Source organism: Haliaeetus albicilla, chromosome 14, assembly GCF_947461875.1.
Source record: "Haliaeetus albicilla chromosome 14, bHalAlb1.1, whole genome shotgun sequence".
Lineage (NCBI taxonomy): Eukaryota > Metazoa > Chordata > Aves > Accipitriformes > Accipitridae > Haliaeetus > Haliaeetus albicilla.
In genome coordinates, this window is record NC_091496.1 from 2,057,479 (window position 1) to 2,084,726 (window position 27,248).

A 27,248-nucleotide genomic window follows, 5' to 3' on the forward strand; every position below is an offset into this window, starting at 1 on the left:
TTTTCTGTATTAATTAAAGTGAGAACTATGACATTGTTAAAGTGTTAACTGGGCTATTGGTCATTTCTTAGCACTGTGTTTACAGTGTGTCCCCTTTTGCCCATATACAGATAATTTTGCTCCAGTCCAGCTGTGGGCTGGTTTGCATCAGGAAGGATCATTTGGGGCAAAGGGGTTTGCAAGCAGAGATGTCCCAAATCAAGTTTTTATTTGATATCCCACTTGTTGGATTTCCACACCTCTCCAAGCACCAGCTCCAAAAGCCTTGAGGACCCGAGGGTGGAATTTTGCAAGGAGAAGTCTGGTTTTGAACCCTGTTTTCTTCTTACTGTACAGTTTGGGATAGCTCATCTTCACCTGTCCAGGGAATGGTCAAGTGAAGGAGAAGGTTGGACTTGCTAAGGGCCATGGGGAGTTTAGGGTCAAGCTGAAAGGCCATGGGATGGGGCTCAGCCTGCCCACCCGATCCGACATGGGGAAATAGAAATTCCCACCTTTCTCTCTGCCTTTCTCAAGGGGTTACTGCTTCCAGGTGAATTATGAACTAGAATTAAACATGGCAGCATTAACACACTTTTATTTTACAAAAATAAACTCAGCGGTATGCGTCACCTGGTTTTGCACAGTAGTCCCACAGGGCAAGTGGTGCAGTCGTGAGCCTCTGGACATCTCCGCTTTCCTGAGCAACCAGATGTTTCCCTCTCCTCATACCACTTTATTTCCTGCTCATAATTACAGTTTTCCAACATCTTTTTTCAAACATCCCTTGCCTCTTCAAGTTAAATGGTTTGTCTTGCTTGTCTGGTGTCTGAGGTGTCCTGGAGACACTTCTTGCAGCTCCGTTCCTCTTTCCTTTAAACAAGGCAATTGCAGCTGATCACCTCCTTCTGACTGGTTTTTGAAAGCGAGGAAAGAGAAAACAAAAGGGACATTGGAGCTTGGCTGCAGCTGGGGCTTCGTCTTGGACCTCCCATGCTCACAGTGGCTCGGGAAGTCCCTGACACCATGGGATTGTCTGTGCCAGGTCACAGAATCATTCAGGTTGGAAAAGACCTTTGAGATCATGAAGTCCAACTGTAAACCTAATACAGCCAAGTCCCACTAAACCATGTCCTTAAGTGACACATCTACGTGTCTTTTAAACACCTCCAGGGACGGTGACTCCACCACTTCCCTGGGCAGCCTGTTCCAGTGCTCAATAACCTTTTCGGTGAAGAAATTTTTCCTAATATCCAATCTAAACCTCCCCTGGTGCAACTTGAGGCCGTTTCCTCTCATCTTAGCACTTGTTACTTGGGAGCAGAGACCGACCCCCACCTGGCTACACCCTCCTTTCAGGTAGTTGCAGAGAGCGATCAGGTCTCCCCTCAGCCTCCTTTTCTCCAGGCTAAACAACCCCAGTTCCCTCAGCCGCTCCTCAGAAGACTTGTGCTCCAGACCCTCCACCAGCTTCATTGCCCTTCTCTGGACACGCTCGATGTCTTTCCTGTAGTGAAGGGCCCAAAACTGAACACAGGACTCGAGGTGCGGCCTCACCAGAGCCCAGTACAGGGGGACGATCCCTGCCCTGCTCCTGCTGGCCACACTATTTCTGACACAAGCCAGGATGCCGTTGGCCTTCTTGGCCACCTGGGCTCACCGCCGGCTCACGTTCAGCCGGCTGTCGACCAGCACCCCCAGGTCCTTTTCCAGCCCCTCTTCCCCAAGCCCGTAGCACTGCATGGGGTTGTTGTGACCCAAGGGCAGGACCCGGCACTCGGCCTTGTTGAACCTCATACAACGGCCTCGGGCCATCGATCCAGCCTGTCCAGGTCCCTCTGTAGAGCCTGCCTACCCTCCAGCAGGTCAACGCTCCCGCCCAACTTGGTGTCATCTGCAAATTTACTGAGGGTGCACTCGATCCCCTTGTCCAGATCATTGATAAAGAGATTAAACAGAACTGGCCCAAATACTGAGCCCTGGGGAACACCAGGGCAGCAAATCCCTCCTTCCTGGCCAGTCAATACATGCCCCTTCTCCCCAGAGAGCACTTCAGCTCTACAGGATGTCCTTGCCTGTCCTAAACTGGGCTTAGAGCAATGAATATTTGCACTGCCTTCTTCCTCGCAGAATAGGAAGCCCAGGCTGTGCAAAGAACATTGCATATCAGTAAGATTCAAGTGGATTACAAAAGACTGTGCGATGGTCTTGATTTTATGCATGACAGGTGCCAGCCTAAAACACAACCAACAAAATACAGACCACCTGAAAACTCTGAAATGAAGCTAAATTCATAGATCCCTGCCTTCAATTTCTTTCTCTTTTTAAAAATGCCTTTGAAGACAGAGCGGATGAATCTCACCAGGGTTTTTTTTTAATGTATTGTTGAGAACTAATGCATTTCTCCTGATGCCCAGAGGGGTTGTCTCCATGCAGAAGAAAGGCTGGGAGAAGAGTATCTTTCTAGGAAGGCTGGTTTCAGCCACAGCTTGTGCGCTGCTCGGCAGCAGTAGCATTTGAATTACTGTCAGGGCCAGCAGGAGACCATTTCCCCTGTGGTGAGCTACCATGTGCCTGGAGAGGAGGAAGAACCATGCAGGCAGACCCCACAAACCCTAGATCAGGCAACAGGAGCCCAGAGGGGCTTCCAGGAGTGAGTTTTGCCCATTGAAACCCTGGATGAGGTGTAACCCCAATGCAGGGGTGTTTGGGACTGCTCATGGTCTAGATCAGGGCAGCTTTACCAGCTTCAGGTTCTGCCTGGAGTCCTTGGTGGCTGGAGAACCCAGAGGGGTGCTTGGATGGACCAGTTCAGGTTTCAGAGGGCACCAGCCCCCAAATTCCTGCAAACCTCAGCCCTTGGAGTGCATGAGGTGACCGAGCTCCAAGTGTGCAAACTACCAGGACCCAGTGCTGGTGCCCACAGGGACCCTCCTCATCACCCACAGGTCCACCTGCATTCCATAAGCAGACGTGGCCCAAGGGAGGAGATGTCCAGGAGCTCCTAGGAGGGGCTGGGGGGGGGACCAAAGTGAGCTGGGAATGGGAGGGGAATGAGACCTTGCAAACTGGAGGTATCCCTCCAACTTCTTTCTCGGTCCTGGTGGGGCACCATAAGGCAATGGAGGTGGGTGGATCATGGATGGGTTTTCCTGCTTTGACCTCACTCCTGGTTGGAGGCAGAGGAGTGTTGGAGGGCTCAGGGGCTGCCTTACCTGCTGAGGTTTTGCACCGCTGCTCGCATTTCCACTTGGTTTCGAAGCGGTTGCTGTTCCCTCGGCATCCCCCAAAGATGAAGGGCCGGCAGGCATTTGCCTCTGGGTGGTAATACCAGAGCAGGGCGTAGTGCTGGCAGGAGCCCTCATCCATCGGCTGCAGGCAGGGGGCTGCAGGCAAACACCCCCCCCACTCGTGTGTTGGACCCAGGTGGGAAAAGGCCACGCTCTGCCACCCCGATTCCCACCCTGGGCAAATGCGTGGGGCTGGTCCAGGGACTCCTGCTGCCCCACAGTCAGCATCTTACCCCGAAGCAATGGGGCTGTCAGAGCAAAGGGGGCAGCAAGGACCAACGGGGGGGATCCAGCAGTGGATTTCTATAGTGGGACGAGCATGAGGCTCCCTGTTGCTCCAGGGCACTCTCTGCCCCTGTGGTGCCCATCATGGTGTTCTCTGACCTTTGCAAGGGGGTGATTAACCCCTGGGAGAGGGTCTTTGCAAGGGTGGTGGCATTCGGGGTGTTCCCTGGGGGACTCTCACTGTATTTTGCTGGTGGGGCTGGACCACACTGGACTGGGTGAAAACAACTCCCAGGTTTTTCACCACCAGCTCAACACTCTGGGGCAAAAGCAGCTGCTTTAAGCCAAGTCCAAACCGGAGTTTTGAGCCTCTGTTTGCCGGCATGTGTAACTCTTCCAGCGCCATGTCCCCTTGATCCAAGTGCCAAAAAGCACTCCCCACCCGGGAAGTGACTTCCTTAAATGTCACTTAATTCAGTGCATTTCACCTGGTAATTGACTGTGGGCTTCTCGGCGCTTGTGCTGAGAGGGACCCGTTATCCGCTGTGCCCGGGGAGCCGCTGGGGAAGCAAATGGAAATCACACGTAATGAGGGCACGCAAACAAATTAGCTACCATTTAAATATATATCATTGGAGCCTTACATGGCTTTCCTCTAGCTAACAAGTTCTCCTAATAAATGTCACAGAGCAATTGGGGAGGGGAGGGAGAAACCGGCGGCAATAAAATTCTTAATGGTGTTAAACAACTCAGTCAGAAAGGTTGGGTGTTAGTCAGAGAAAATGGAAGTATTTGTGGTTGTTTGCAGGAGATAAATGTCAGGCCGGAGTTTTGTAAATCTGCGAGCTTTGAAAAGCCAGGAGCGATTGTAATCTGGCAGTAATAACCCTCCGATTACAGAATCCTGTTAACATTTAGAGCGCCTATCCGCACTCATCATTTAGCAGAGCGATTTATGAGCCCTCCTGCCTCAGACCCAGGCTTTAATGGGATTGTCGGCTGGCGACGGCTGCAGCTGTGATTCAATAACTTGTGGTACGCCCCATCGATCTGAAACCGCCCAGATCCCAAATGCTGCCTTGATATAAAGTGAGTTTAAACCCAGATGGATGATGTCTTCAATGCACAACAGACAACAGGAGAGTGCTTGGGGGTGGGCAGGAGGAAGGCAGTGATGGCTGGGGTCCGGTTCTAGGCTTAGCTGGATTTGGGGGATTTGTTCTATCCTTAGCAGATTACACAGGGGGAAAAATGGAGGTCACCATCAACGGGTTTGACTTAAAACTCTTCCTAAAGCTCTGGGAAAGGGCCATCATGGGTAATAAAGGCCAACGCATATAAACTGTAGGTCAACAGGTTGTATAGACTACGACTTGTTTTGGGGTGTAAAATTATGTAACATTGGGGTGTCTTGCTCAGTATGAGAGTGCAATGTGGTTTTTTTTTTAATTATTTCAAGAGTAGAAGGACTATTTGGCCAACCCATGTGCTGATTGGCCAACCGGTGAGCTGACTGGCCAGCTTTTGTCTTGACTGGCCACTTAGCTACTGCATGGCCAGTCTGCAGAAAGCTTTGCCCCATAGATGCTGGGGGACCAGAGTTTGTGCAGGACCATTGTACCAGCACGGGATGTTGCATTTTAGATGCCTCCCTTCTGCTGAGATGCATCTGGCCCTGTGAGTGCCTTTTTCTCTGAGCTGAACCACTGATGCTGTCCCCTGCCTGTGTCAGCGGCAGCTCCATCCATGCTACCCAACCCTCCTCCTCCTGGTGACAAAACCTGAGCAGACACATCTTAATTTCTGACTTGCTGAATTGCAAGAAATGAGCCTGAACTCTATGTCCTTCTGAGTCCTGCCCTGTCTCGCAGTGTGTTTGGACTTTGAGCACCAAGTGCAGAAAGCCCTTCACAAGCAAGCCCATAATCCTTATTCTGCCTCCCCCCAGCCCTTCTGCATCATGTTTTCACTCTATATGTCGCCTATAAATCAAGATTCTTCTAGTGGAAGATGTCCCTGCCCATGGCAGGGGGGTTGGAACTAGGTGATCTTTAAGGTCCCTTCCAACCCAAACCATTCTATGATTCTATGATTCAAAGCCAAGCCCTGATGAGGAGGTCAGAGGGTCCATGGGTGGCTGTGGCATGGATCTGGGGATGTGATGGACCTGGAGGAGGGCAGCTTGTGTGGGTACTTCTGGGTAAAGGTAATTTTCCAGGCTGCTGCTAAAATTTAGGGCAGCGCTACCCAGAAACCCCTCAAGCCAGTCATGTCAAAGGCTATTTGATGCCTCCATCAGCATCTCAGGGGATGGGCAGGCCCATAGGAATCGGAAAAGCCACCCATGAGCCATTATCCCTTGGGGACAGGAGGATGATATCCAACTGGTAGCTCTTCTGTGCCAAGGGGACTATATTGATTGTCAGGTCTGCAGGAAGCTGGGACAAGCATTCCCTCATAGTAAGGCTCGCTACAGTGATTCACAGTCGGAAGAAAGGGTAGATGATCTGAAATGCAGCTAAAACTGCCCCATCCTGTCCTCTCCCTGGAAAGATGGCCATTCTCAGCCAGGCATTAATGGATTTCCCTGTATCCATCAAGCTCATCTCCTGGCCTTTTCCATCAGGACACTGTGTCCCAACGCATCCCAAGGTGGTCCTGGAGCCTCCTAGGGAACCACCCCGTTGGCTGTGCCTACAGAGTGGGCCATGAACCCATGGGCAAGGACCAGGACATAGTTCACCTCCCTATGGCTGAGCAGCCTTCATCCCCCAAAATGATGGTTGCACCTCGGCTGCCTGGTGCTGCTCAGGGTCCTAATAATACCTAATAATACCTAAAAGTGTGGCGAGCCTTGGATCATGCTTTTTCCCTGTCCAGTTGCCTGGTGTAGAGGTAGATGCAGTGTGAGGAGATGCCACAAACTCACTGGTGTCGGTGTACAGGCAGGTCTGTACTGTATGTGTCTTCAGCGCAGGACCTTGCCCCCGCTCTTTCCTCCTCTCTCTTGGGCAACACAAAGGGACAGAAATAGAGCCGGTTCTTTTCCCATTAGCTGTAATCAGTAGTTTTACCCATTAAATGGTTCATGAGGCCCTAGGCAGAAATAGTCTGTAATTGCTCGAGTGTTTGGTCTCAGAGATGTAATTTCTGGCTGGTAGGAAGCTTTACTAGAAGTTGCAAAGGACATGGTGGGGACAGGGGGACAAAATCAGCCTGAAAACGGCTGCCACTTTCCAGCCTTTCAAAATGCATTCTTTTGAAGGTGGTGAATCATCACTGAGACCACACATATTTGGCTTTTTCCTCACCCACCGCCCCTGCCAGGGGCATCAGCTCACCTTGTCTCCAAGCCACAGCCCAGCCCTTTTCAGCACAGGGACATCGCAGCGTGGGAGCCCTCACTGGCAATCCCATCACTACCTTATTTCTGCCCAGTCCCAGGGAAGAGAATTTAGCACCGGGTTCACGGAGTGCTCCAGAAGATAGCGGCTGCCACAGTTGGAAGGATGGAAGGCATACAGCCGCGCTTACCTGCAATAAGTGAAGGTGGCTCCATGAAGGGCTTCACCGACGTCACCAACGTGGTCATGCTCTGAGTTTTGTTAAGCATTTCTTCCTGGCTTTCACCATCCCTTCTGGTGTGTTCCCGAGGCTGAAAATACCCTTGGAGCTGCCTGTTGATTTCAGCTGCCTCCAGACCTGTGGATTTAATCGCTGGGTCAGTGAGGATGAAATCTGGTGCCACAATTTGAAAGCCACCATGCTTTGATAAATAGGTTGTAGCTCAACAAAATTACTGCCACTGCACAAGTGGCAGTGTGGGAGACAAGTCACAACACAATGTTTCATTGGCCAAAGCCTACAGACCCCTGGGGTATGTGGTCAAGGTAGGCAACTTATTTCCAAATGACATATACTCTAGAGAAGGGCAAGCAATTAAGGAGATATTGTACTGTCTTCTCAAGGAAGGGTGTAAGGGGATACGGTAAACTTATTCAGAATAAAAGCTGTTTTTGAGGAAGTGGTTCCCAAGAAGTGTGCTGGGCTTCCTTGGGACCTCCATGACTGCATGGACATGTTCCCATTGTCACTTGGGATGGAGTTGTAATCAAAACTACATGGGTAATTAAATGCTGCTGGATCAGCATCTCCATGAGATAGGTCCCTTGAAGTGCTGAGCACTGCCAGTCTTCTCAGGTAAGACTTGTTTACTAAAAGGCTGGGAATCCACAAAAAGAGTTAGCTAAGTTATGCACGTCCAGCTGTATGTCTGGATGTGTGTGAGGCTGTGGGTCCATCGTCCTTCATACTGGGTATGTCTGATGCCCAGTGCCTTGAGGGACAAGCATGATCTGGACCAGACTGGCAGGCACATTAGCGGATCAGCTATTTTAGGAGTTCTGGTTTTATGGTGGATGTACAGCATTTGCAGGTAGAGGACAGTACATCTAGTGGTCTGGCTGTGCGAAGTTAACCCAGAAACCTGTTTTGAAGCAATGTGGACCAGCAGACTGAATCCATCCCAGATTAGTGATCTGTGGTGTGGTCCACTGTGGTTTTGATCTGGCTTTGCTTTCCTTTGCTGACTTACTGTTTTATCTAAATGGTGCTCTGAGCATGAGGGACGGAGAGGACCACATGCTCCTGGCTGAAGGATTGACCAGCCGGATAACAGGCAGGGCCCTTGGGTAACACCTGAGTCATGAAGGCAAAACGCTTCAGCGAGGGTTGTCCTTTGCAGGAGCATGGACGCTACTGCGTCCAAGGGCATTCACTGCGCAGGATTCATTTGCTCTGATTTATTTACATTACAGAAGCAAACAGAGGCTGGGGTAAGGGCAGGATCCCAGGTATGGGACCATGGAGAGACATCAGGGAGAGATGATCTCTACCCTGACAGATTTGCTTTCTAAACACAGAGCAGGAGGGGAAACAGAGCCCAGAAAAGACTATCTCATGTCTAGTGTAATTGGGAATATCCCACACCAACAGAGCTCCCAGCTACTCCAGGCACCTATGACTGTACTGGTTTCTTACATCCAGGGCAAGGATGTTGCTTCTTGCCACACCTCTCTGTTTAGAAAGTCCTTGCTTTGTAAAATGCTCTACTTTCATACACTATGAAACAATGTGTTATGAAGGCTAAAAAAAAAAAAAAATAATCTAACAGTTATGAAGGAAAAATTAAAGCAAATCCATTCCTGGAGAACATGAATTCACTGCAATTTAGAGTAAAATTGGTGCTCTGAAGTTCCTCCTTTGTTATTCCTGTTTAAAACATTAAAAACAAGCTGTGGTGAGGCACACTTTCCAGGTCTAATGATGGCCTTGAAATGTAGTAGGAAAAATTCAGGTTAGATGAGATGTCCCAGGGCAACCAAGGCATCAAAGCTGGGTTAACAGATGTGACACAGACCTGTGCCCACAGAGAGGATCCAGCAGGATACGTAAATTGGCTTATATGTGGGCAACTAGATCAACACCCAGGGATGAGGATGAGATCCAGATTTGGAAACTTTCCTCCAGGTGCCTTCATGTGAGCTGAGCATCTCCAAAACCTACTATGGCCAGCTGAGATCCAGAACCTGGTTCAGTATCTCTCATGGAAAAAACCCAGACCCTGAGTCACTTGCACACATGTAGGCAAAGACACGGAGGAACCAAGTCCTCCCTGAAGCCCAGAGGATGAGCCCCAGATTGAACGTGGGGGTCTACCTTGGTGCTGGCAGATTGCTCCTCCAGACCCCATGGACCATATGGATTAGATCTCTGCAATGAGAGCTTAAATGATGAATAGACACATGCACCATAGGCACCTCACTGGAGCTTATCATGTTGATGGTTTGGGACGGCAGAGCAACAGCATCTGTTTCGCGGGCAGGGAGAGGTATTCCTGTGGATGCAGCTTTTAAAGCTGGGTGTCAGGAATAGCTTTGATCCTGTTTTGCAGTAAAGAGTGGAAGCAGGAGACGTCTTGGTGTCCCTCTCAACCCTGTTTTCTCAGATTCCTCTCAAGGCCCCCCAGAGCCAGGGTCTAAGAGCAGTCAGTGACCCAAGGGTCATTTTCTACACTGAATCACAGAAAAAAGCACTTATTCTTAACAACTTCTTTTCACTTGCAGTTTCAGGCTGTTTTGGGGCAAGGAGAACATCCTTTACTCTACTGCATGAATTCACATGCATTGCTACGTAGATATTAGCAGACTTACCCCTTTCCATGAGCATCCTTCCCAACTCACCTCCACAATCTGCAAATGTAAGACAGACAGGGCATAATTTGTTTGCTACTTCTTTTTTCCCTATGTAAATAAGATTTTTCAACAAAATCATTATTTTTACAGGCAGCACATGCTTTCATGGACTATTTTTCATCCTTTTTTTCCCCTCTTCAAAGTGTTCAAATGCCCCCTACCATCTCTAGGCAGAAATGAGTGTGACTCCAGCTTAATGCTGAAGCATCTCAGCTAGTGGTGGTGAATCCAAACCCTCCTTGGCCATAGGCAGACCCCAGGTAGTGGGGCGGGAGTGGGGCAGCTCTCTGCTGGCCATCAGGTAGCTGGACCTCTGCAGGGCAGGGAAAGCAAGATCCCAAAAGCCTGACACCCTTGTGATGTTGCGATTCTGGGGTAAAAACATCCCCAGTGTGGTGTTTTTTTGTTACTGTTGTGGTGCCGGTTGGCAGTTATTCACTGCCGGAGAGGAGAGGTCTGTGTGTCAAGAAGTGCTGCAAAGTAGACAGGAATTAGAAGGTTGTTATTAGGCAAAATGTAGCTCCAAACTTTCCCCCGTGACCCAGCGCCTTTCACCAATCAGTGGGGAAATGGAGATGACCGGGGAGGAAAGCTTTGCTGACAAAACCACGTGGGAAGAAATGGGAAGAGAGAGGGTTTAAAGGGAAAAAAATTAAGAGTTTGAGTAGGAGGTCAGGACTATGGCAGAGACCTGGCGGCCCAGAAGCCCGCACTCGTCTCTGAGCGCGGAGAGGCAACACTTCTTCACTTGCTGCTAATGGGGTGATATTTGCTCTGATGAGCCAGCATGTGCCAGCACTCAAATTGCTCCAATTTAGTGGCTGGCAGGTGTCAGCGCGGTGGCCCCGAGCACGGATCGCTGGCCGACTTACCACATCTGCCTCTCATTTCGCTCCTGACCACCTCCTTCACATCTTCCTCCTGTGCCACAGGGGGAAAGCAGAGGTTAGCAGTGATTTTCTACCCTGGCACCATCTCCCTCCACTCTGTGCCCCATCCCAACTCTGCTTGCCCCACTGGAGGTGGCCTCTGGTGAAACCACCTCAGCTTGGGTATGGCCAAGACCAGAGATGTACATTTGGTGTCACACAGACCTTGATTCAAGATTTGTGGCTCATTAGGGAAATGATTCCCTTTGCAAATTCATGGCCATCCTGTAGCCAGCTCCTCTTGCCATGAGGAGCTGGGATCCCCAGCCCAATGCGAGGACCATGACACACCTCAAGTCCGGGCTGGCTTTCCAATGAGTGTCTCCACCCTTTTGGCATTGTCCCTGAAGCCATGGTCTCTCAGATGTCCCTTACCTCTGAGAAGCTTCATCAAGCTACTTGCATCCATGCAAAGGGGCTACTCAAATTATACTGCAGGCCATGGAAACGGGCTGTAGCACTAGGTTTAGATGAGATGTAGCTGCACCTCATTTTGTTCTTCTCTGCCTCTTTACCAGCTAACACCATTCCCCACAGAACAAGACATCTGGTTTCATGGATTTTGAGTCTGCCCTTCACCCTTGGGCCAGCCAACTACCACTGTTTTGGTTGAGCATCTTCCATGTGTGATGGTTCGTGTCCTACTGCACTTCATGTGGTCACCACCTCTTATCCTTTGCAGGGATGACAAATTTTGGGCCACTTTCTACATAGGAGGTGGGCTTTTCAGCAGCCCACATATAGGACGCCCTTGTCCATAACACCCATGCTAAAACTAATCCTGCCAGGCCTCCACACACTGGAAAGATGAAAGTACTGCGTTGTATCAGTCATGTAGCACAAAACACATTTGCTCAGGCAACAGGCTGGAGACGCTAATGTTAGGGGAGCTGCAACAGGGATTTTGCCCTGACCCATGGGGGTCAACCACTCCTTCTTCAGGATTTATAAACCCAGAGCAGCAGCTTTTGCAGCAATGCCAGCTCCCTAATCGCTTTGAAAATGGGGCACATTTCTCTCTCCTGCTCTTTCTTTGTATTTGATCAGCCCTGAGGCATTGGCACTGATCCTATCTGCTGAGCACGACTTTGAAGCATCATGGGGAGGATGGGAGAGGGGAAATGTGCCTCGGGCTCTGGGTCGTTGTTTGGGCTTGGAATCGCACAGCCCAGCACCGCTCCCACCCCGGCCTGTGCATGTCTGACGTCTCTGGGTAATGGCCAACACTCTCATTTCCCAGATATTCTCTGAATGAATCTGTTTCTCAGCATTTCCCTCCTCCCCTCTACCTCTTAGGGGCAGTTTGCCCTATTTTCTCTATTCAGGTCTCTGTAATAGGATGTGATCTTGGGCTAAAGCACTCACAGAAAGACCAGGATCTCCCTTTTCTCCTTTCTGGCCAGCTGGACCATTTTCACCCTGTTAAAAACACTTAAGTCATTACAAAAGCTCAGTAGATTGACCATTAAATGCTCCAAGAATAAGTGCACCTTAGAGAGGAAAGGATATGCTAGGAAGGGAGATTGGGAAAAAGGCTTACATGTATTCCTATAAATTTTAGGGATATCTGCGAGTAGCTCAGTGAGCAGAAAGGAATGGGCTCATCCACGTGCAAGGAAGCAAGAACAAAAGTGTGTATCAGAGAGCTGGGTTCAGGCTCCCAGAGTTTTTGGGAGCTCGGCTCTATCCAAACAATAAGGATGTTAGCAGCTACAGGTTAAGTCAGGTTTCTTTTGCCATTTGTAAGGGGACCACAAAGGTTGAGGTGGAGGTGTGGAGAGGCTCTGGCCTCCAGAAAATGTCTGGGAACCAGACCAGGCAGAAGATTGCAACTGGGATTGCAATCCCAGTGCTGAAAACATGAAACACAGGGAAAAGCTGAGGTTTGCCAATGGGGCTCTCTGCCTCCTAGGAGAAAATGCCTTGAAAAATTTACCACTCGGAACTGGCGAAAACTGGATTTGTTGATTAAAAATGCTTAAAAATATTAAAGAAAAAGGAGCACAGGAAGAATGATCTAAATTAAAGCTGCAATGGTCATTTTTCTCAATCCATGCTCACTTACAGGGGCTGGAGCGCGAGGAGAAATCACATTACCCTCCACCAACACATGGAGCTAATGCAATGCCATCTCCTGATGCAAAAAGCCCTTGAGTCAGTGTCGGCAGGACCTGCAGTGTGTAGGGACTGACCTGGAACATGGGTTGCAGGTTGGGATCTTGAGATTAATCTCTTGTTTGTATTCTCTGATGTGCATTAGAAGGCTGAGCATTGCCCCTCTGTACTGAAGTACTGCACTGAGCATTGGTTTACTCCCGGTCTGCCATGGCAAGCACAGTTGAGGATGTGCTGGCCCAAAATACCATGTTTTCCCAAAGAAGTCTTATATAAAACAACTGGCAGCCCACAGGGCTCAGAGCAGTTGTCCCAGCTGGAGACACTTTCAGGCAGAAGTGTAGGCAGCATTGCCTGTGTCCAATGCCTTGTGCTCGGGAGTAAAATGCTCTCCGTGCTTTTGTTGCTGCAAAATTTGGAGAGCCAAGAAATGCAACCTAAACCCGGGGTTCATCCAGCCCCAATGCAGAGCTCTGCACTGCTGCAGGGAGGTGAGGAACCTCGCTGGGAGGTGAGGCTGGCTCATCCCCATACTGACCATTTCTCCTTTTCGCCCATCCATGCCTGGGGGTCCCCTGAGGCAGAGCTGAGGTCTCCCTCTTTTCCCTCGTGGACCCTAGAGAGGAAGAGGAGAGCTCAGTTAGCAGTGCCCGGGCACCCTCCAGAAATATCCCGCACTGCTGGTTGGCATTTTCCCCCCTGAAGTCCAGCCTGGGCATCAGTAGAAGATACTCAGAGCCTTCTGGATCTCAGATGCTCCCCAAACAAATCAGATGTGATGGGTCAGAGCCTGGGCTTTGCCCCCTCCATCCTGGGCAATTGTGAGGCATTTCCTACGGTCCCTCCCTGCAGAAAGGATGGATGCTGCAGGAGCAGAAGGCATTTTCTCCTTCTGACACTCTGTCTGTGCTGGCACTAATTTAAGAAACGGTGTCTCAGCAGGAGGAGAAGGACTTGCAGATGGAGATAATACCCTCCCACATTAGAAATGAGGGTGGCCTTGCCGCTGCAGTTCAGACCCAGGGACTTTCTCTTTTAATTTAGGGAAAACAGAAGTAGCAGTGTGGGTGTAGAAAGTGGCATCTCACAGTCTCTCTTTAATCAGTGTCCAAACGAAAGCCATTCATTATCTCATACACGGCTTTCTGAGCATGCAGTGCTTGTAACTGCTTATATAAAAACTTCCAGCCTTTTTTAAACATACATGAGGGGATCTCATACTTTCGGCTCTTTCCTCCCTTCTGTGATTCTTTTGATACATTTTTCACTGCAAGCTACAGCCTGAGGAGCAAGGGAAAGAAGAATAAAGTTGCCGCTATGGTCTGAAGCTGGATCTAGTCCATTTTTTATTGTTCTGGAAGGATCTTTCTACATCTGCACCCCTTTAGGGGAAGGCTCGGGGGCAGTCCTTCCTATAATCGCCCTGTCAGTGGTGAAGCACTGGGTGGGATTCAGCTGTAGCTACAGGCTGCTGAACAAGGCTGGAGGCCCAGAACATCCTCTGTGCCCTTGTACTACAGAGCAGATCGCTCTAGGTCAAGCCTTTATTTAATGGGGTCTCGGAACACAATACAGATGTTCAGTCTGACCATCAGTGCAACATGGAGCTTGCTGCACCACCTGCATTTTCCCTTCCTTAACCACTTCTTCCCTAAGACTTAAAACCCAGTGTTGGGTCTTTTTTGTGACTCCAAAGAGCAGGGTATAGGCTTTCCCAATGTGTGGTGCTCTTTTCTGTATGGGGGAAAACCAGGTTGAAAATCAATAACGCGTACATAGACATGTTTATACCACCCAAGTCAGAAGTCCTGCAAGGGGCTCTAGGACAGGGTGACCTTTGAGACCCAGGAGAGCTGATTTAATGAGGTCCAGACTCATTCAGACTTTCACACAAAATTGGGTCTGAATTGTCCCAACTTCTATCCTCAAAAGCCAAAGCAATTTCACCAGTGTATCTTTACCAGCACAGTCCTGAACTGTCAGATGCAGCTACACATCAGCTAAATTCTCCACACTATTGAATGTGCTTCTCGCTTGGTGAAGGATTATCACTGGTGACTGGAGTTTGGATTATTTGGCTGAAATAATTCAGCAGGCCATAATAGATTAAAGAAGAAAATCCTGCCAGAGTCTCTACCTCCTTTCCTTGTTTCCAAAGCAGCAGCACAATCTAATTCCCATTTAGCAGAAAACTCAAGGGTTTTACAAACCATATGTGTGTGTGTGTACACGCAGTCTCTACATACATACATATATATATACACACATGCTCGAGGGTTAAATCTTTGCACACATTTATATAGGGATACACAACTCAAGGGTGAAACATGGCACACCAAATATCTGCCAGACTCACAGTCTGGCATTATGGATACGTTCAAGGAAACGTCCAAGGTCAGGTTGGACGGGGCTCTGAGCAACCTGACCTAGTTGAAGATGTCCCTCCTCATTTCAGGGGGGTTGGACTAGATGACCTTAAAAGGTCCCTTCCAACCCAAACTATTCTGTGATTCTGTGATTCTATGATTCTATAACAGTTGGTCTTTAAGATAGTTACCCAACTCCAGCTTTTCTTTTGTTCTTGGTTCTTTCATGTTAATTTATCTATTCTCTTGTCCGAGCCTGAAACTCAGCTGGTCCCACCAGCACAACTGAGAAGTGTATTTTCATTTCCAGCCCTCTTTGACTTGAAAAGTTCTTTGTTACTTAATGGATGCTGTCTAAGGGCAGGTGATTAGCATTAATCTCTAGCATAGTCCCTCAGCATTGTGTTGGCAGCAGCAAGACACTCTTCATTACCATAGAATCTGGGGGCAGCATGTTTCTGCTCATAAACAGTATTAGCATGTCTCATTTCCAAGTCTTTTTGTTACATTTCAAAAGGTGCCCAGCATGCCTTGCATGCAAAAACACTTATTAAGTATGGCCCACAAATGGGGTCTGAAAGCCACCAGCTCCTTCCGAAACCTAGGCATCCGGCTCCCCAGATAATTAGCAACAGGAGGGGTGCACTTGATGCCCTGCTAATTTGAAATTATCAGCCTTCCTTTCTTCACTGAGAGATCGTATCTTACACTGCAGATGGGAAAAGAAGAGAGGAGAGGGGAAAAAAAAATCTCCGCTGATAAATGCACCAAGAGATGAAGTAAGTTGACCAAGATCCCACAGAAAGACAGCAGACTTTGCAGCCATCTCAACGTGGGTGACCTCAGGTGCCAGCTTGTAAGGGGGGGGGAGATGTATGGTGACATGAGGGGACATATCTGGGGTGCTATGTCACATGAGGATGTAAGGTGCCGATCTCACCAGGGTTCAGGGCATGCTACAGACCACTTGCTGCTCACCTGTGGCCCTGGTTCACCCTGTGGCCCTTGAGGTCCATCGGGTCCAGCGACTCCAGTCTTCCCAGGCCATCCCATTTGTCCTTTGAAGCCCCCCAAGCCAGGAACTCCCTTGGCTCCCTGAGAATGACCGACAGAGCAGTTCAAGCACAGGTGGTTTTAGAGATGGGCCAGTCAAACATTACCCAAATGCATTGGCATATAGGGGAGACCATCTACATTCCACTCTGTCTGCTATTGTGCTATTCACAGAACATCAGTAGGTTGGTAGAGATACTTCAGCTTTGCTCTCCACATTTACTTGTCGAGAAGGCACCTCACTGCTTGGTGACATGGACACCCCCTCTCTGGGATGATGCCCAGTAATTTCTAATGCCCAACTTTTTCTGCAGAAGTAAGCGGAGTCCTTTAGTCTGTAACCCTGGAAAAAACAATGACTCCTGAGGAGGAGAAAGGAAGTTACCAAGAGCTGGACTATAAATTTCCTACTCATCTGCACCATTGAGCTTTCTCCTGGAGCTTCTGTGAACAGAAAAGGCTCCCATAAAACACAGTGGAAGGAAAGAGCTCCAGTCAGCCTGACAGCCAGCCTTCAGCAGTGCCTGAATGCAAATATTTGTGGGAGAGGAGAAGAACAAGAGAGGAAAGGAGTGATATTTCCCCAGAAATAATCTCCCAGCCTCCAACCATACGCAGTTCAGAGCCTTAGTGAGCCAGAGGTGTTGCTTGACAAGAGAAGAACCCTTAGTGTTTGACACAGATGACCATCAGGGGATGAGGACCAGAAGAGGTGTTATCAATAAAAGCAACAAATTCTTTAAGATCCCAAATGAGCTGGAGACCAGATGGTGGAGTTGAATGCGAGAAAGGCCTGAGGGGCTGGAAAATGCCAGAAGACTTGATGGAGGCTGCTGGGATTATTGTGTCATTTTCTTTTTCTTTCAAAACAGTTACTGTTTTTACTGAAACCCATTTTTTCCCTCTATGGAAAGGTACAAATTTTAGATTTGTTCTTTTAGGGAAGAAAATGGAAAATTAGGCAACACAGAGAAGGAAGATCAGTGGGGAGTGATCAAGGTGGGGAGTCCTCAGGGAGCTGAGAGCAGAGCCCGGGAGCAGGTCACCTTGGAGATCTTTCCCACTCCCATGTCCAGCATGCCCAGGAGGCAACAGCGTTATGCACTTCTTCTGCCCCACAGCATCCCAGGCACCCTTTACCCTGGGCATGGTAGTGTTGGATAAACTCTCACAATTAATCCCACTTCAAGGGTTTGGATGGCTTTTCCTCATACTAAGCAGGCACCCTCCTGGGGTTTCATACATCAGCAGAGGGTGAATTTAAGGAGCCCTCCCTCTCCTGCCCTTTCCAACTGCAGTCCCAGGCTTAATGCTCCAGACAGTTGACATTTGCCCACTGGAAAGGGTACCTATGATGTAGAGAGTGTATAATTTTGTTAACTCGACCTGATGGATGTGGGATTTATTCTTTTATAAATGGCAGCTCGATGCAGTCTGGTGAGTACTAACCTTTTCTCCTTTCTCCCCAGGAATCCCTGAGGCACCATTGTCCCCTGATGCTCCTTGTTCACCCTGGAAGGAGCCAAGATAAAATCAGGGCCAATGCAGACTTGGCAAGGTTGCAATATGCTGAATGAACCAGCTTTTCTTCAGATTACAATATTATTTACTGAGTGTGACCCAGCAGGGTCTCTCAGCCTGAGCATTGGTGCAGTACTCAAGGAAACGGAAAGAAATCTCATTCAAATCTCGACTACTTGACATGTGCAATAGTGCCTGTGGAGCATCAGGGCTGGAGTGGATGAACCCTGTTGAGTCTTGCAGCGGTGAGTGAAGGGGTCCCCACCCTAGTGTCCAAGTATCTTCACCCAGATCTATGCTGGTTTATAGGAACAGATTCAGAAAAAACTCATTTGTGCCCTTTGAAAGAAATAAGCACGTTGCAGAGGTGGATTTGCAGCACCTGCAATGCTTTTTGGAAACCTCTTACTTGTAGGCAGATGCATAATTTAGATACTCACCTTTGGTCCATACGGTCCATCCGATCCTGGGATCCCTGGTTTTCCAGGACTGCCAGTTTCTCCCTGTGGATGAAAAAGCAGTGGATGGGCTGTAAGCACAAACAAGCCCTAAAACATTGGGAAAACTGGCTCCGAAAAGGCAAGGTGAGCAGTACTTGAGGGGGAAACATGATGACGACACTCCTGGTAACAGAAAGCCTAAGTATAGGCAAAGTCTTACTTCTGTATAAATTTTAGACTGTCCTGACTCCAAGCCCACCTACATGAAAGTAGGTGGGAAATTCACTGAACAGTACTTCATTTACCCAATAGGCCGAGTCTGATAAAGGAAGATATTAATAACAACAACAACAATAACAACTTACCCCATTGGCTCAGCTATCAATAGCTCCCTTACTTCTTATCAAGCTTTTCAAAATCCTTCGTAAAAAGACCATTAAGGGTCATTATCCCTGTTTATAGAGGAAGGGCTAATTGTGCTGACAATGGGAGTGATGTGCCCAGCAGTAATTGCGAATTAAGTCCAGGCAGTTGCTAAGCCACAGACCTGATGGGGATTTGGGCAGGGTCTGTTTTTTTTTACCCCAGATTATCAAAAAGTTCCCTGCAAGCCTTAAAAACTCCCCATCCATGGCTCCCTGCTCTGCATGGCCACGTCTCTCTGTGCTGCAGCCTGCAGCTCCGTGCTACCAAGAGGGACTTCTCCTGCCAGAGTTAGGGTGGATTCTTCATGCATGATGCTATCCTGGGGATGAGTGGGAAACGGTCCTCATTTTGGCTGCGACAGAGTTAATTTTCCTTCTAGTAGCTGGTTTGGTGCTGTGTTTTGGATTCAGTATGAGAATAATGTGGATAACACACTGATGTTTTCAGTTGTTGCTGAGTAGTGTTTAGCCTAAGTCAAGGATTCTTCAGCTTCACGTGCCCAGCCAGCAAGAAGGCTGGAGGGGCACAAGAAGCTGGGAGGGGACACAGCCAGGACAGCTGACCCAAACTGGCCAAAGGGGTATTCCATACCATGTGACGTCATGCCCAGTATATAAACTGGGGGGAGTTGGGCAGGGAGGGATCGCTGCTCAGGAACTAACTGGGCATCGGTTGGTGATTGGTAAGCAATTGCATTGTGCATCACTTGTTTTGTATATTCCAATCCTTTTATTATTATTGCCATTTTATTATTGTTATTATTATCATTATTATTTTCTCCCTTTCTGTCCTGTTAAACTGTTCTTATCTCAACCCATGAGTTTTACTTTTTTTTCCCTGATTCTCTCCCCCATCCCACTGGGTTGGGGGGAGTGATAGAGCGGCTGCGTGGTGCTTAGTTGCTGGCTGTGGTTAAACCACGATAGAAACGATGCTGGAAATGGGGCAGCTAGAGCAGGACGGAAACCTGGGCTTAGCTCACCTTGATGCCTTTGGCTCCGGGAGTGCCAATGTGTCCTGGAAGCCCTCGTAAGCCCTGAGGAGAAAGCAGAACACAGGGGGTGACTTTAAATCAAGGTGAGGGCAGGAGGGAGGAACTCTGCGTGTGCACAGGGCTAACCCCGAGGCAGCGCTGCAAACTCTTCCCTTGCTCACAGCATCCTTCCCCATACGCGTCACTGCAGCCTGGAGCCTGAGCTATCTTCTCTGCTTGTCCCAACCTTTATTTCCCAGAATCACGGAGTGGTTGAGGTTGGAAGGGAGCTCTGGAGGACTTCTTGTCCAACTCCCCTGCTCAGGAGGGAGGGGAGGGCCCTCTAAAGCTGGTTGACCAGGACCGTGTTCAGACAGCTTTTGAGTACCTCCAAGGATGGAGATTTCACAGGATCTCATCCATCTCCTACCTTTGTTCCTTTCTGCCCGATGTCACCAGTGGTCCCAGGATCACCTTTCCCTCCCTACATAAAAAAAGACAAACATATGCACAGCCTGAAAGGTGAACAATATAGCCCTGGTGATAGCATCATGTTGCATTTATATTGTGCTTTTAACCACCAGAGGCTTCTTGAAAATTTGCAGATCATGGTCACCTTGTCACTAGAAATGCAGCCAGCTCTGGGGTGGGACAGGGAATGACCTTGCAGAAGGTGGGTGACTGCGACAGGGCTGCTAGCAAAGTGGGACAAAGTGCTGTGATGCGTCACCACAGGGTCTGTAGCTTACGCTGGGCAACGTTTGGAAAATGACCCTTGAGGACCTGTGTGTTGGAGTGAACGCTACTGAGGTTTGGGAGCTAATGGAGTGGCAACAATCACGATGACCTGCACTGTGGAGATGTTAGATGGTTTCCCTCAGTGATTTTGTTGGTCACTGCCCCTGAAAATTGAGTCTGTCATTCAAAGCCTGGGTCCTTCAGGCACTACCTGAATGATCTAGAGGATGTTCATTAATTTCAGTGAGGTCTTCCTTTCCTGCACCCTCCCAAAATCTCCTAGTATTTTCTCTCATGGGAAAACAAAAGAGAAAAACCACCAGCAGATTTCAGCTTGTTTCCAGGAAGTAAAGTGAAAACATGTTCCCACCGAGCATCACTTTGGAGATGCATTTTTCAGTAATAAGGAGTCGAAGCTGGATCCATGTGCAGGAACTTATCTGGGGGCAAGGGAGGCATCCTGTCATGACAGAGAACCAGCTCGTCCCAGGAAAGCGAGGTCCATAAGGGCTTTAGCAAATGATTGCTTTGTTCCCTGCGCTCTCCATCAGGCAGGTCAGCATCAAGGACAACTGGACTTGGTACATGACGGAACTTGAAATTTGGGCCTTGGCAAGTAACAAAGGAAAACTCATGTTGAAAAACATGGGAAAGCTTAGAAGTCTATCGCTAGAGACATGGACAGATTCTTTGCTGGCATCCAGAGAATAGATCCTCCTAAAAATCAGGCCAGGATGTGCATTAGAGACTTCTCCAGGAGGTTTAGGGAGCGATTTCATCTCTCTTTTGGAAAGATTCACGCTGAGCAAGACCTGACTCCAGTAATGAGGCAGGTAAGGTGCAGGAGGAGAAATGAACTTGGGGTCAAGAAAGGCACAGAACCTCCTTCCACCTGCCAAACGAACCATGTTCTTTCTTGCTACTCACCGGCTTCCCCTTCTGCCCCTGAAGACCTCTGTCACCTTTGGCTCCCTTGTTTCCATTCTTCCCATCAAGACCTGCTGCACCCTGCCAGAAAGATGAGAAAAATTAATTTCTGTGTCAGCTCTTGCTGGGAAGGTGGCTGAGGACAGTCATGAGGATGGAAACTCAATAGTAAGACCCTGGGTTGCGTGTTCCCGCAGTCAGAGGTCAGAAGCTACACTAGTACTAACACCAAGAGCTAAGGCTGGGATTTAGCACCCATTCCTCGTGGGCTTGTAAGCCACTAGCAAATGTATTTATAATTACAGCTCAGGAAATAGAGGCAGGTGGGAGCTAAAGAGTAGTCCTGGGCCAAGAAAATTTAGGTGGTGATGGCTGCGGTTGAAAACAGGAGCGAGGGCATTAAGCATGCAGCATCACACTGCGAGTGGCTTAGAGGGACGCACACAATCTTGGGCACTGGGTCTGCAGCTTCAGACCCAGTCAGCTGAGGAAAGCAGTGCTGGATGGTGAAATTTGGTTTGGCGAATGAGCGGATCCAGGCATGGGATTGCTCACAGGTGCAGTTCAGAGAAGGTCTCCCGTCTGGGGACTTGAGAAACAAAAGAGATATCCTCATCCAGCCCAGACTTGTGAGCAATGCTGGACAGAGGTGGTCTCCCAAGAAGACCCCTTTTGGCCACAGTTTGGAGGTTCTCAGCTTCTGAAGCCACTTTGCAGCTCAGCTCAGCGTGGGACATTGGAGCCACCTCCAGCATCGGGGCCTCTTTGCATGGGGTCTCCCACTGTTTCAGTAGCAAACTAAAAGCTACTGGAAATGCCCCCCCCCCAAGGCTGCCACACTCTACTCCTCCATTCTGACCAATTTTGATGGCAGTTTTCAGAACCTGGATGTGAGATGAAATTGGATTTATCCCCACTTGAGACACTGATTGCACAGGGCTCAGCTCACTCAGAGGAGAATGAATTGGCTATTTAAGCAGATCAGGAGATGAACAAGTGGCATTCTCTACTTGGAATTAATTTGCAGTGGGTTGTTGAAAGGAAACACATTCATTAAAAAAAAAATAAAAATCAGCAACCAGATTTGTAAGCCAAGCAGGCTCATCACCTCTCCAATTACTCCTCCTCTCAGTGACGAATGGACACTTCAAACACCATCACGGTGACAAGCAGACATCCCAGAGACACACAGGTGGGACGGTGCTGTTCCTGACAGTGGGTCAGACTACGAGGACAGACCCATTACCTTTTCATTCCCAGATATAAAAATTCAGCTCCTCCTCTGCGGAACATGTTGCTTCTTCAAACCCCTCCCCAAGCCTTGGCACATTTTACATTTCAGAGTAAGAAGAGTGTTTGAGAGCCAGCCAGGTTCTCTTCCATGGCTCTGCTGGTCATGTCTGGATCAGGTATAGTCCACGTTCCTCAAGCACTGCCTACGCTATCAGGTACAAACATCTCATGCAAGCTCTTTATTTACTAGTAACTATTTATTGACACAGTCAATATAAAGTTCCATCTGAGGAAGTAAATGGACCATAAAACCCCCACCTAACTACAGTTTCTCTGTTTGCTAGGACAGATTGCTTACTTGGAGGGTAATAAACCTTTTGGTTTGATGGTTAATTCTCACAAGCCCAGGATACCTTCAAGTGCCTGGTGTTTCTGAGATAGCTTTGAACTGGGTACAGATCCATCTGGTTGGGGATTTACACACCTGTATCCAAGGGGATGGGCTAAAAATCTTATTCTTGAGCACTGCCTGATCCTGAAGGAACATGGCACTAGTTAGAGATTTCCCAATTAGCTTTAATATTTCTCTTGGTTGTCTGTAGTGCCTCCTATCTCAAGGAGAAACCTTTCCTTGTTTTCCTGTGCTTCCCCACCTGCCCGTGTCCAACTCTCATCTCTTCTGTCTGCCTTAGATCATGAGATGCTTCTTGCCTGCTCTTGACCTGAAAGGAGCCCAAATGGCTTTAGAAAGAGTTAAGCTCACAATATGTGCTGGTAGACTGAAAGGTAGCTGGGTCTAAGCCATGCCTCCTCGGTCCAGCAAACATAAGCAAGTTTTTGACCTGGGTCTTATCTCACCGTAGGTGGACTCCTACTCATCCTGGGCTGAAGAAACTTTGTCATATAGACTAGAAGGTTTATAATAAGGCGTGGACATGACAGCAGGTCTTTCCCTGCTTCAGCTGCAGGGGGAAGCAGGTCAGAGAAGTGATGATTTTCAAGGCCCTCTGTACCCAGGACAAGATAAAGATGGACTAGGAGAAGAAAAAAAATAGGAGGAAGAGGAAAACGTTTGAGAACTAGTCAAGGGAAGGAAGCTGAATGGAAATTTGCTTCCTCAGATTTACATTCTGTGTTCTGCCAGGCAAATAGAGGCTGGGCAATAAAAGCTAGTAAAATGGCAGTTTAAAGGCAATTACTGGTGGAGTACTGGAAATGGCTCTCGCTATTTGGTTCTGTTATTAAAGTGTTTCTGGAACAGGCTTCATTTAACTGCAAAGACACCAGGTACCATGAAGACACGTCAACACAGAGGCTTAGTCATAAGTCCTGAGCACTGGCTGTGACGCAAAGACGTCTTTGAGCAGGCGAGGATCTCTGCTTCCAGGCACAAATTCCCACGAAGCTTTGGGCTGGAGCCAGGGAGGAGCCTGCCTTGTCTCCAGGCTCATCGTTTCCACTCAGATGAATGAGCTGGGGAATTAGCTGGGTCACGCTGGGAAAGTGTGAAACCCATCAGCAGAAACATTGCCCCAGCGGTGCGCCCCAAAAGGATCAGTCTGTCTGAAGACACACATCAAAGGGTTAATGCATTTCCAAACCGTGATGTAGGCTGCAACCTCTGCTGAAAGGTTTCCCACCTCCTGGGCTTCAGTGCTCAATATTTGATGGGATGATGCATATGAAGTAGCTGGGAGTTTCAACCTCAGAGTTTCATCTGTGTTTTTATCCCTTCCCTGCTGTGTCTTTTGTCTAGACTGTCCTGCCCGCAATTACTTGCTGCAGTCCTGAGCATCCTCCCCCAAAAATCCTTTCTTGGTGTGGGAGCTGCCACTGGTCTTCACAGCTGTAATGAGCATTCGTTCTCAGGCACTACATCTCAGAGATGGGTCAGCCTGATAACCTGCTGCAAAGACTCCAAGGTGCCCCGGGCAGATATTTCCACCTGTGGCTGGAAGATCTGGCTGACTGACTTCCCTTTGACTGGCCTGGACTCATCAGAAGTGCTCAGGACTCTCCCAGGGCAAGAACTTCTCAGGAGATGGCTTTTTCCACGCTGAGTGGCCAGGGGCATCTCTTGTCAAGCCCAGGGCAGACCCCCACATCCCACCTTTCCTCTCCTCTGGCTTGAAGTGGCCCACTGCTCATCGGGCAGGAGAACTGGGATGCTGTATGGGTTCACCTAAGTCCCCATGCAGCCGGTGGAGGGAGGTAGGGCTTTCTTGTCAGTACCTCTTCAGAGATGTCTGTGCGCCACTCTTACCTACATCAAGAGCTCTTATGCTCTTAATGTCTATGGTAAAGTCAAATTCCCGCTTATAACCATTCCCACACCTACCATACTCCGGATTACAGGGCCTTAATTATCACCTAGTTTTCAGACCCTGCAGAGTGCTGTCTGGTTTTGACTGTAGCACTGTGCTGTGTAAAGGTGGTAAAAGAACGTCTTTTAGCCTTCCATTAGCCCTCCTGGCCTGGCCTTATTTAGCATCTGATTGTCCCAGTGTTAATCACAATGCCCTGACTTGCTCTCAGTTCTTTCTTCGTCTTCTGGCGTATGGCTTTGTTTTCACATCTTGCGAACTCCATCACTCTCAATGATCAACGTGAACTGAAAAATCCTGGGTTTCTCCCATCCTTCCCCCCAGTCACATGCTGGTGGCTCTGCCCCAAGATGGGCTTTGGCAGATGTGCAAGCGTTGAAGAATGAAGCGCATCAGAAATGGTTCTGAGGGCAAAAGCAGAAGGTCCAGGGAGCTGGGTGGGTCTCCCACCCTCCAGGCAAGTTGAAGCAGGACACCCTGGGAATAAGCACATGGCTGTGGGGATGGTGTTACTTCACAGACCCTGGCTTCCTCAGTTATAGGGCAAGGATCCACAGGCTGCTGGCCAAATCCAGAGAGCCCAGCTCACAAGAGGAGGCGAAGAACATCTCTGAGGTCCAACTTGTACACCTAGTGAAGAGGACTGCAAATCAGGATGGAGAGGGCCAAGGAACACTGGTAACTGTAGAGCCTGGAAACCCCACATAGAGAGTAATGGCAAGAGAAGGGGAGAGGGTTATTCATAATGGAGCTTTAGGGAGAATAATGGGTTAATGTGGCAGTATATTAATGCACAAAGCATGGGAAATAAAGAACAGGAACTGGAAACCTTAATACATTATCAAGATGATGACTTAATAGGTATAACACAGACTGCAATATTAATATAAAAGGATGAAGCACAGCAGGAATATCAATGTAAAAGACCACAGTGCTTTTCTAAAAGAGGAAAAAGGAGGAGTTGTCTTGAATATCAAGAATGCACTCATTTGCCTTGAGGTCCAGTTGTAAAGTCAACTAGATCCATTGAAATTCTCTGGGCAATGATTACAGGGAGAAGACACAAATGCTGTCAACTTGGTTGGGAATTCCTATAGAACACCAAATCAAAAGGGTAAATGGATGAGACTTTTTAGAAGCTGGTTAAATTACTCAGAGTGAATTCAGCAGGACAGAAAGGGACCAGCAAATGTTTGCAATGAGTTGGTGGCAATTTGTGGATATGAAAGATGGAATTAGAGAGAGATGAAGAAAAATGAGAACCGCTAGCCATTACCTTTAAGACTTTGCATAGGATAGATTGAGTACAGGTAGACTGGACCAAGTAGTGTCTGTCTTCAAGAAAAGGGGAGAAGAGGACTTGGGGAATGATACATGAGGCAGCCTAGCCTACCTCTCCAGAATAACTTGGGGAACAAAATAATCAAAGTGTCTGTGAGCACTTCGAAGATAAAGTGAGACATGAGTTTGTGAAGAACAAGTCACATCAGGATGTTGCATCCTAACACAGGTATCTGAAATAGAGGATGTGAATCATGCTCTGAGAGTACCCTAAAGCTGCCAATAAAACAAGCCAGAGCATGGCTTGCTCGGATCTGGAAAGTGAACATGGCAGACCTCCAACCTGAGGTCAGATGAATTTCATCCAGGATGTCATATATCATGGCTCTTCCAACAATGCCCCAGCTCTAATCTGACTTATGCAATTTTAGAAATTTAATGAAGGACCAAAGCTAAGCTCTATTATCTCAGTCTAGCTCCAAGCACAGCACAGATAGCATTAACCTGCACCAGCAGAATCCCGAAATATTTCCAAAGGAAAGATTACTTAGCTTTTCTTAAATATTGACTGACGAGATACCACTTTCTGGTAATTAACTGCATTATGCGCCAAACCCTGTGGGTGCTAGTAGAAACCAGCACATCATCCAACCATGACTGGATGGTTGCTGGCTCGGATGGTGGAATCCAGCTGTGCTTCCTTTGCACTCAGCAGCCTCAATGAACACCTTTGCTCTACTCCTGCACTACTACTGGTTGTCACCTATGGATTCAGGTGTTCGCTACAAAGCAATTTCAAAACCACACTCGATCCAATGCCTACGTGTGGTGATCCCAGATGATGAGGGCTTACAGCACGTTACAGCCTCATTGCTTTGGCAAAGTGCTCAGAAGGTTGTTTACAATTAGGCAGGGATTTAAATACTTAACTGAATGAGGGCCTTTTTCTTAGTGAGCAATTACCAGTCTGGTTTATGAGCTTGTAAATAGTTACACAGCTGTGACCAGTAATCAGTGAGCAGTGCTGAACAGCTGTGGAGCCTTCACAGCAACAGATAGTTGCTGAGAATTGCCCACTCACACACAAAGAGGCATAATTGGGGAACAGGTTAAGAAAATACTGATATTTCTTATTGCAATAAAACAACTGAACACGCTTGTATTTCCATGACCT

At 48.3% G+C, this 27,248-nt stretch overlaps 1 protein-coding gene across 1 annotated transcript in view; it reads right to left on the reverse strand.

Moving 5' to 3' along the window:
- Positions 1-550: 550 nt before the first annotated feature.
- LOC104321903 (collagen alpha-1(VII) chain-like) overlaps positions 551-27,248 on the reverse strand; it is a 132,774-nt gene continuing 106,076 nt past the window's right edge. The window contains exons 76-89 of the mRNA XM_069801526.1: positions 21,237-21,317; positions 20,002-20,055; positions 19,581-19,634; positions 18,173-18,235; positions 17,661-17,723; positions 16,137-16,253; positions 13,331-13,408; positions 12,043-12,096; positions 10,621-10,669; positions 9,707-9,745; positions 7,029-7,196; positions 3,983-4,054; positions 3,195-3,365; positions 551-891 (exon numbers count right to left, since the gene is read on the reverse strand). Coding sequence (XP_069657627.1) covers positions 878-891; positions 3,195-3,365; positions 3,983-4,054; positions 7,029-7,196; positions 9,707-9,745; positions 10,621-10,669; positions 12,043-12,096; positions 13,331-13,408; positions 16,137-16,253; positions 17,661-17,723; positions 18,173-18,235; positions 19,581-19,634; positions 20,002-20,055; positions 21,237-21,317 — 1,077 coding nt within the window. The 3' untranslated portion in view covers positions 551-877. The remainder of the gene's footprint in view (positions 892-3,194; positions 3,366-3,982; positions 4,055-7,028; positions 7,197-9,706; positions 9,746-10,620; positions 10,670-12,042; positions 12,097-13,330; positions 13,409-16,136; positions 16,254-17,660; positions 17,724-18,172; positions 18,236-19,580; positions 19,635-20,001; positions 20,056-21,236; positions 21,318-27,248) is intronic.